The 10,794-nt window shown below is 34.7% G+C and overlaps 1 protein-coding gene across 1 annotated transcript; it reads right to left on the bottom strand.

Moving 5' to 3' along the window:
• Positions 1 to 5,713: 5,713 nt before the first annotated feature.
• LOC145115461 (NADH-ubiquinone oxidoreductase 20 kDa subunit) lies at positions 5,714 to 9,096 on the bottom strand. Its single transcript, XM_079051755.1, has 2 exons — positions 8,555 to 9,096; positions 5,714 to 6,142 (listed from the first exon to the last, which is right to left on the bottom strand). Exons 1-2 carry the CDS (start codon positions 8,956 to 8,958, stop codon positions 5,908 to 5,910), a joined length of 639 nt encoding a protein of 212 aa, XP_078907881.1. The 5' UTR covers positions 8,959 to 9,096; the 3' UTR covers positions 5,714 to 5,907.
• Positions 9,097 to 10,794: the final 1,698 nt, after the last annotated feature.

Here is a 10,794-nt window from a genome sequence, read left to right as displayed (position 1 = left end):
CAAGTACCATAGTAATAATACCAAACAAGAAAACATTACATATTACAAAGATTAAGTAATAAGCGTTACATAAACTTAGTTGATGAACATAAAGCTTACAACTTGTACACAACAATTCTAAAAAAAGAAAATCCAACTACAAACTAATGCTATCTTCAAGTGAAAAATTTTTGTTTCAAGCTTCTTCTTCGATCGAACTAAGTTACAGGTTATCAATGAATTATTGTCTTTTGCTTTGTCAACCTAACACATAAACCCAAATTGTGGTCCCTAAAAATTTAATATCAAGCACATGACGTATATTGTGTAAATTAATATTAATTCAAAGAAAAATAATGAAAGGATAACCCACATATCTATTTACGACAAGCGTAAAATAGTCGTCCATGGTTATTTCTAGTCGTTGATGTCCTTATAATACATTGAGAGCCACAATCGTAGTATGCCATTTATTTGGATTATGAGAAATGAATTTTTAGTAGTAAATTTAACAAGGTAAAGAGTTTCGATGCTTGAATTTCTTTATATAGTGGCATTTACTACGGTCATATATTCCTGACACTATTTCGGGCCCTCATTCTGTAGCCACATTCCGGAATTGCTATTTCGGACCCTCGATTCAGACATTGCTTTTGAACCTTAAAATACAGGTAGCATGCATCCTCATAGGCTTTGATCCTGTATTCATAGCTTGCATTATGTATTGTCATTCGGAACAGTAAATGTCATAGATTCCTAACACTATGTAGTCATTCCGAACAATAACGTCATAGATTCCTAAAACTATGTGTAGTCATTCTGAACAGTAAATGTCATGGATTCCTGATACTATTTCGGACCCTCATTCCAGAACCACATTCCGGAGCCACATTCTGGAATTGCTATTTCAGACCCTCGTTCCGGACATTGCTTTTAGACCTTAAAATCAGCTAGCATGCATCCTCAACGTAGAATTTTTTTTGGAATGATTTCATCTCACGATGGTGTTTAACATTGTGAAGAAGAAGATTTTTATGTTTGTTCAGATAATTATCCGTTTCCGGAAGGCCCAGATTTTCCACTCCCGGATAAAATGTCTCATAACATTTTCTAAGCTATGAAGGTTGTTGAAGAAGCAAACAAAAGGGACTCTAAAAGAAGTTGCACGCTAAATCAACGTGCAGACGATCTAGAGGAACAAGTAAATGAAAAAGAAAAATGGGTTGTTGAAGCTATGAAAGAAGTGAAACAAGTTAAGATGTGGATTGAAGATGAAAATGCGGAGATTGATAAGCTTCGTACAAAACGGGACCGTCTAACAGATGTTGTTAGAATTAGAGGAAATTTTATTGACCTCGAACTAAATATGTATCCCTTACAATTTCCTAATTTGTGGAAACTAATCTAAGTATGTATTAGGATTTATAACTCTTTTGGCAATAATGTCAATGAAAAAAATTGTCATTTTAGATAATCCTACCGTTCCTTTTACAAAATTCAGTTTCAAAAGACATTACAATATCCATATTTAAAATTAGATTACATTTTTGGCCGATAATTAGGAACTTGCGTCCGATGCAAACTAGCCGTGTCTACATGATTTTTAAACAATTTCATGTAGGTTTCAATTAGATTGAACCCATTATCAGTCAATTCAACTCGATCTTCTATTGTTGGAGTTGTCCTATGTGTTTCTTCGATGATGTCCGTTGTGTTCACAAATTGTCATATATCTTCAGACATGGTAATGAGGAGCATTCACATGTTACACAATGCTACTTTTCTCCTCTCCTCAACCGCTGAAGGCGGTAATGGGATTTCCAGTATTGTCATCGTTGTTTCGCACGTTGATAATAAGGAATCATTTCTAATGTAGTCGTATCAACAACACGTTGTTGCTCATCTTCAAGACGTGATATAACATATTCTACTGGAAACTCGTCATTATCGTTCGAGTCACTAGATGTTGGAGACTGAAAATAAAATATATTAATATACTCATTAAAAACCAACGTACATAAAAATATCTAATAATAATAAAACCAACTTGCTGAAAAATATCCATTAAAAAAAACATAATTGCAACTAGTCTATCTAACAAGTTTGTTTGCACTTGCTTCAGTCTCATATTTCAGAGTTCTATCTGCTTTCAATTTAAGTTTTAACACCATTTCTGGTTTATTTCTTAATTTTATAGGTGCCTTTGCTGGTTTATTTTTATTTTATTTTGTAACTCAACATCTTGGTTTTTTATCTGCAAAAACAAAATTCGAAGAACATTTTAATACATAACCGTAAAAATAAATTAAAATTATAAATTTTTGTTTTTTAATTTTACCTTTATCGGGCGCAATTCTGAAAGCTCCTGTAAATGGAATACAACTTCGTCGTCCGTTAAGCCCACTTTTTTTAACAACATCAACGCAAACTCGTATGTGGGCTAACATGGGTTATTAAACAATATTTAGAAAAAAAAATTGATAAGTATAGTTATTCCGGATTATATCTCATAACATCATTCTGAAATAGTTCATCGGGTTCCTGACCACGTTCTTCGTGTTCCGGACTTACAGTGTCATTCCGAAATCCCTACAAAACCTACTTCCGGACTAAAAGAACCGATCTGAAACACACTACAAGGTACTTACATGAGATTGATCATCCGGATTCAATCATAGTATCCCGGAGTCGTTCCTGGTATTTCGGAATACGTAAATCCATTTATAAAATCAAATGTAAAATAACTTAAAGACTAGAACTTACTTGGTTTGACGAATCCATACTTAAAATTAGGTCCGAAATGCGGGTAGATCGTGCTTCAGATTTGCAAATTTCGGAACACGTATTCCGGATTTTTGTGTGTGGGATCCATATATATACCGTTGGGGTATAGTATTGGGCTTGGACCGGTTTTTCGGTTCCGGAATGAGTTAGTTTTAAAAAAAAATGGTTATTATTATTGAAATACCATTAAAAAATGGTTAGATTACTCAATTTCCCAATATATATTTGTGTGTTTATATTATATACTAGGTGTAAAACCAGTGTGATACACGGATTGATTAAAAAAGATTAAATATCAAAATATAAATAATAAATATTTTTTAAAATAAAATTTTGAAATAAGGAATGAAAAACATATTAATTGCAATTTATTATCATATTTATTACATTTAATACTTTACATATATAAGTATAAGTATTATATGATTTTAATTTTAAAATTTGAAGAAAATCTAAAAATTGACACGTGGATATTATTTTATTTTAAATAAAATCACAAAATGACAAGTGTCAAAACTTATGAGAGATTGACATGTGGCAAAATTGATCTTCATTTATTATAGTAGATACCCATATGCGACTTTGTCGGCACCCTACAACTCTTCATTTCGAATCTTAAATCCATATATTTAATGACAGTTGAAACTATTTTGGAGCTACTTTTCATCAGGTTTAACATTTTTAATAAATAACTTATGTTAAGTTGTTTGAAGATTTGGAAGGATAGATAGTAAAGGCTTGGAGTACATTTTTTGATTGAATTGAGAAAAGGCGAATTTATATTAAAGGGTCAAATGTTCAGGGAACAACTTTATTTTCATTTTCATTTTATGGTGTATGTACATGTTGAGTGATCCTAAGATGAATTCAAGCATAAATTGGTGACTAGCAGTAATGAAGGATCTAGTTTGATGGAGACTTGGAGAGAGTAAGTTTAATTTCTTTAATTTCCTTGATTTGAGCTAAGCTCGTTTCCTTAATTGTATTTTGTCCTTCCTAACTTGCATGGCATGTTATTTACAAATATATTCATTCAATCCCATTTTACAAGCAACATATTTTCAAGAAATAAATATTTTTCAACTCCAACGATAACCTTAGTTCTATCCTTAATCAACTTTCCCTTGTCATTTCTAAAAGATCATTGTATTTTTCTATGATAACCCAAAAGTTATGTATTCTATATTCATGGTCATTCCGCATTCCCTTGAAACATTTGTCACGATAGCCTAAGGCTAATGGCACTAATGCTCGACAAAGGCCTTAGCAAGAAAGCTCAGCTCGGAAAACACTACGGCATGTACTCGGCAAAGGCCGAATTGTGCCGAGCTCGGTAGTTGGATGTTGAATCTCTCTCCTCTACCCATATCAACAACTACTTTTCTTCTTTTTCTTTTTCTTTTTCTTTTTTATTTTTATCCAATATAAATATCAAACTGTGCTTACATTTTCTATCTATTATACTTAAAATGTCTTTGTCATCTTCCTCTTCGGAACATTTGAATTTGTGTGCAAACAGTGACATGCATTGCTAAAGGGTTAAAGAGAATGATGTTTGATACTTTAAACAACGAGTAAGCCAAAAGTTCGTGTTAGAGAAAATGAAAATACATACAAAAAGACTGTGAAGCTGACCAACAATGTCTCATGCATGACTACGTTAGCGAATATGCGACCTTTCAACGGTATAATTTTTTACGGTAGTTTTAAATACACAAAACTTTATATTAATTAACGTATAGTCAAAGATTTAACGAGAGTGTCGATATTTCCACCGACGTTCAAATTCAAGAAGTACAATAGAGTTTAGTCCACGAAAAACATGCACAACCACACTTTTTCAATTAACATACGGTATTCAAGTCTATGCATTGGATGAGAATTTCAGGATGTCTACACGGAACGCACAGAAAAGTCTACATAATTTTTGAAAATATGTGATTATGCTAGGAAACTTGAAATGCCTCCCATTGGGCATGGGGAATTTGCCCTACAGCATACCATGGTCAATACATGCGAGTGATCATCGATATGTGACGATTATACTTGAAGCAGTAGCCTCACCTCACATTGGATCTAACATGCATTATTTGGTTCTCCGTTTAGCGATTTGCTTTTGATATTAACGTTCTTAACAAGTATTTGTATTATCTAGTTTATGGAATCTATCTTTAAGTATGTTGTATTTGCTAAATCATTTTCATGCCCGAATGAACGAATGATCATTTTACACTTTTTATTTTTATCTAGAAAAACTTAATAGGTAATGAATGCATGTACCATATTACATGATATGACTATAGAAGACAAGGGATCAACAATATGTTTGAATACGACGAAAACGAAAGCGTTACAACACAACCAACAGAGATCGGTGATGAATGATACATGTCAAGAAACATGGAGATACATAATAGTCGAACACATCACAATCTTCACTGATATGTTGAGACATATTTACCAAGTTGAATATATTAATCTCAACGTAGGACCCATAGATAATCTGAAGACGATTTTTGAAACGAAAACTTTGTGTTACATGTTTTAATTTCCTTTTGTCCTTGAAGTTTTTAACTTACTTATTTGTTATTTCAATTAATGAAATTTATTATCTAAATGAAATTGTTAAAATAAAAAACAAGATAAATATAGCATTACATGGCAAACCATTCCATGTGTGTGTGTGACAAAAAGAAGAGGAAATGCATGGTAAAAATGGGAAGTAGGGAAATATGGGGTAAAAATGAAATAATGCTGGGAAAGATGGGTCTAAGAACTCATAAGACTTGGGAGACAATTCGGTACTAAAAAAATGAATCGGAGTAGAGTAGCAACAACAGAACATCATTTCCCTGAGACTTTGTATATGAAAAAAAAAAAAAAAAAACGCAGGATCCCTTATAAGTTAGTTGATGGGGAGAATTGAATAGTAAATTAAAAAGTTTGTAGATAATAAAAGGCATATTTTGTTTCAGGTGGGTCTTATTCAATGAAATCCGGATGTTTAACAAAAGCAACAATCATGGATAGAAACATACAAAGAGCAGTGAAGAGAAGAAGGTTTTATGTGTTATAAGAAATAAACAGGAAAAGCAGAAATACAGAAAGCTTATTGGGTGGCGGAAGTAGGAAGTGTTTTACTTATTACTTGGTCCACCAGTGAAGGAAGTCCTTACGCCTGTTGATCTTCTTCTGCAGCTGAAGAAGGCCATACAAGAGAGCCTCGGCTGTGGGGGGGCAACCAGGGACATAGATGTCGACGGGGACAATCCTATCGCAGCCACGCACAACAGAGTAGGAGTAGTGATAGTATCCCCCTCCATTTGCACAGCTTCCCATCGATATCACCCACCGTGGCTCAGGCATCTGGTCATACACCCTGCCACACCACAATAACCTTTTTTTTGTTAACATCAAACCAAACCAACATCCACATTCTATACTCTATAACAACAAAACACAAACTACATTCCTGTTACCACCCAACTATTATATTACTGTATTTTTCAAAAACAACACACCCAAACCCCATTTTTTGTTTTCGAAATAAAAAATCAACTTCTTTTCGATATACACATAATAACAAAATTTTGGGTGTTTTTTTTTTTTTTTTTTTTTTAATGTTCTTGGGGTTTTTAACCCTAAGATGCCTCTGTCTATACTGATTTATAAAGGAATGAAAAATATCCCACCAAAGACTGGTGTAGGCAGGCTATGGGTATCTACATGTTACAATTCTATGTAGAGTTAGTGGGGTGGGGCAATAAGGTCTTTAAATAGGAGCTGCATGTTAATCTATCTTTAACCTATTCTCTGCTAGAGGGATAGAAATTCAGTTCCGATTTACCATTGTACTAATAGCCCCAAGCCCAATACATATTTTTAAAATGATACAACACTATACATACAGCTAAACCTCCATAAAGTAATACCTTTGCAACACGAAAACTTTTTCTTTCTTAATCATGAAATGAACTAATTCAGATAAATACATATTTTAGAGTACTAAATGATGTTGTCAAGCAATATATTCCACAACTTTGTATGCATTGCTGCCTCTACGAAATATTAAAATTAAGGTTTGACTTGAGTTGTGTTGAGTGAGAAGAAATATAATGAACTATATCCTTGAAAAGCAGTTCTAGAAAGTAACACCTGGGGTATACATATTGTACAATTACTTATAACTTTTGTGAATTTCAGCAGAAAACAGGAAACAAAAAAGGTTTATAGTTATTATGCCATCTATGATATCTCTATGTTTTGTACAACATTTAAACTGGAGTTTTTAATATTGTAAAAGGGAAAAAAAAACTACTTTTGGGGCTTTCCGCATAGAAAATGTCACAAAATTAGGGCAAAGACCGATTAACAAGTAATTTTACGTTTCCATATGAGTATTACCATCTTCTACAAAAATGATTATCAAAGAAAACTTTTACTACTTACTTATTTCCCATTTTGAGCTAAACTAAGAGATCTTTTCCTCAACTATGGGGCACCAACCCCTCCAAATGACAATAAACAACAGCACATCATCTCTCACCGTTACGTATATGATTCATAAGAGCTCCCAAAAGTTCTCTTTCAAACTTGTCTATTTCTTAAGCCTCTTTTTCTCTCCCCAAAAGGCCCAAACTCAAATTAAAATAAGATTCTTGATTCACTTGATAGAGCTTGTGCAAACTCAATGCTAACTCTTCATGTCTAGTTTGCTTTTGTAAAAGAAAAAAAAAACAAAGGATTATTAAGTCGCTGAATTGTATTCCTTTTAGTGAACTATTGCTACCAACGTACAAAGAAAAAATAAGTTAGCTTAATTGGTGGAACTATAGACGACAACCGTTTTTTAAATATACTGATAGAATAATTTGCAAGTCTTTTAAAAGATTCATTGATTCAACTATATGCAATCTGTGAGTAAATTACTTAAAATCTACCAAGCACATTGATCAAAAGTGATTACTACCACTTCAAGTTGCAGAGGCACAGCCATACTATATCTCCTTTGATTTTGATTATAAAATATCGCATAAACAATTTCAAAACAAACATCTCCTTAACTTCAAATGGAAGCAGAGGTTCACCCACCAAAAAAGAAAGGAATAAAGGTCCACACCCCTGCTGCTATCATTAAAAGAAAGATGCTAAAAAAATATTTTTTCTTATTCAGGTTTCAGGCGATCTAAATTACCCAAACCTAAACTACGAATGAACTAGGTGATTGAAGGATTTGACCCCATTAATGAACTTCCCTTCAAAATTAATAGAGAAAGTGAATGAAAAAGACATAATAACTTTGTTGCAGGTTAAGGGGTGTCAGTAAAAATACTATCTATTGGCATGGGCCGCATGGCTATCACAAATCACAATAAATAACATCCAACTAAGATCATGGCTACAATAGAACCTTGATGCATTCTTGATCACAAACAAATACACATCATCACTTACAATAACCAGCCAAGGATTCAAGCAGCACAACCAAAACCTAACATCAAAATTGGTTCCTATTAAGCCTCTAGAACAAAGTGATAATGAGTGCTTGTTTGTGGTTGCCATCATGATAAAACAGCTCCACAAGCATAAACAGTCGAACAGTACACAGTTCATAGTCATAAAACCCTACAAGTCCAAAAAATACCATATAGCCTTGATTTATATATATGCTAATCATTTCCATTCAAAATAATTACCAAACCAAGATTTGAAGTCTGAGGGATTTCTTCACAATTAAAGATATACAGATATATGAACACATCACACATATGAAAGGGTAAGAAGGGCGTACTTTCGAAGAGCAGGAGCCATCTTGTTGGTGAGAGTGCCGGCAACAATCATACAATCAGATTGCCTCGGGCTAGGCCTGAAAATGATCCCAAACCTATCCAAATCGTACCTAGCAGCGCCAGTGTGCATCATCTCGACGGCACAGCAAGCAAGGCCGAAGGTCATAGGCCAGATAGATCCACGACGTGCCCAGTTCATTAGATCGTCCACCTTGGAGATCACGAACTCCGCCGTCTTTGATAAACCTTCCGGGGAAGCCGTCGAAGGTGGACCTGGTCGAGAGTAGGGCGCCGGGGAGGATAAGCCTTCCGCTAACGCCGGGAGGGTTGTGTGGATCGATGCGGCGGCTCTTTGGGAAGAGGCCAGCAGAGCGAGGCGGTGCGATTGCCTGGCAAGGAGAGCCATCGAGACCGATGAGAGAATCGCGGAGTCGAGAGAGAGGGTTTGTGAGGATTATTAGTTTTTGTTAAGGTTGAGAGGGGAAGAAGAGGGTTGTTTAGGTTTGGACGGGTCGAGTCGGCTAAAAATGATCGATAACAGTGGTGTGTTCGTGTTTCAACGAATATCAAATACGTCGCAGGAAGTAACAAGGTTTCAAATTTGTCCACATGGTCCTTAAGTTTTTCGGTATATATTACACCGATCAATATGGTTGTTACAGCCGTTTAAATGTTTAAACGGTTGTAACAAACATGTTGGTGTAATATGTACAGAAAAGACCTTAAGGACCTAATGTGGACAAATTTGAAACTTTATTACTCTTTTAGGTCAATAATCCTTCTAAAAGATATTAGAGATACAAGATTTGTCGGGATACCCCTTTACTTGTCGGAGATACCTTTATACTTTGACCCTGGCTCCGTTGACTGATAAGCTATTTGAAATTTATATAATGACATAAAAAAACATTTAAAAATATGTTTTCTATAATTAATTAAGGGGTATTTATGAAAAAAAATAAATAAATAAATAAAAAACTCTTAAAAAACTAGTCTAAGTAGCTTTTTAAAACGCTAGCTTATAAGTTACATTTTGACTTGCCAAACATGACAATTTAGAAAAGATTGAAAAATAAGCTAGCTTATCAGTTAGCTATGGCGTGCCAAACATAGCCTTAATCATTAAGACTTTGATTATTATTAGTTTTTTTTTTATAAAAATGACAAAAAATTGTTATATAACCTTTCAATTGAAACTGTTGGTTATGGTGAATGTGCGACTAAAAAGAGAAAATGAGATGATAAACCCATCTAACTAGATATTAATATAAATTGTAAAAGAGTTAAATGAAATGATAAAAATATTAAAAATGGTATTTAAGTCATTACAAGAAACCATGTTGTAACACCTAGAATTCAGGTATTCGTTTTAACCCTTGAGTTATGTTTAAGTTGCAAGTTTAGTCCCCAATGGCAAATTCGTAAATCTAAAGTCCTCTGGAGTATGCAGGGCGTACTCCGAAGCGTCTTAGAATGTTGTGCATGCGTAGGTACGCAGGCCGTACGCAACCAGGGTGCAAACCCTAAATTTTAGGGTTTGGACCATATTAAAACACATTTATGGCCTCATGCACCTTCTTACATTCAACCTCCCTCCTCATTTCGAAACCCTAAAGAGTGTTTGTGCATTGTGAAGCTTGTTGAGCCATATTTGGTATCATTTGGAGCTTTTGGAGTAGACGGAAGAACATTGAAGTGGTGGTGTTTCACTCAAGCCTTTGGATCCAGCATTTTGTCCCCCTTGTGCACCTTGTGGAAGTAAAAAGTTTCAAACTTGATGTAGGAATCTCATGGATCTAGTTTGTGGCTCAAGTTGTTTCCTTTTTGTCCCAAACTTGGTCCTTGTGAGTAGAAGGTACTCCAAGGCATTTGAGTTGTCCTTTCAGAGGTTTTAAGGGGTGTCAAGTCATAAAGTTGGGTTCTTGGTCACTAATTTCCCTCCATGCAAGTGCTAGATGGTCTTAATGGGTTAAGAGACTAGGTTTTTTGGTGTTAAGGACTTCATAGCCATGCTAGACCACAAAGTTGGAAACTTTATGGTTTAGAGCATCCTTTGTGACCTAGATATGAAGTTTGGACGTAGGTGCTTAAGGAACTAAGCACTTATTCAAGAGGTTGGCAAGCAACCTCGTACGCAGGGCGTACCGAAGGGTATGCTAAGCGTACGAGGTCAGCCGCCCGATCCTTGGTCAACTGCAAGATACGCCCCGCGTACTGACTGAGTCAACCCGGTTGACTCGGT

This window comes from Lactuca virosa, chromosome 5, assembly GCF_052849685.1.
Source record: "Lactuca virosa cultivar CGN04683 chromosome 5, Lactuca_virosa_CGN04683_v6, whole genome shotgun sequence".
NCBI lineage: Eukaryota > Viridiplantae > Streptophyta > Magnoliopsida > Asterales > Asteraceae > Lactuca > Lactuca virosa.
This window is presented reverse-complemented; position numbering and strand designations above follow the sequence as displayed.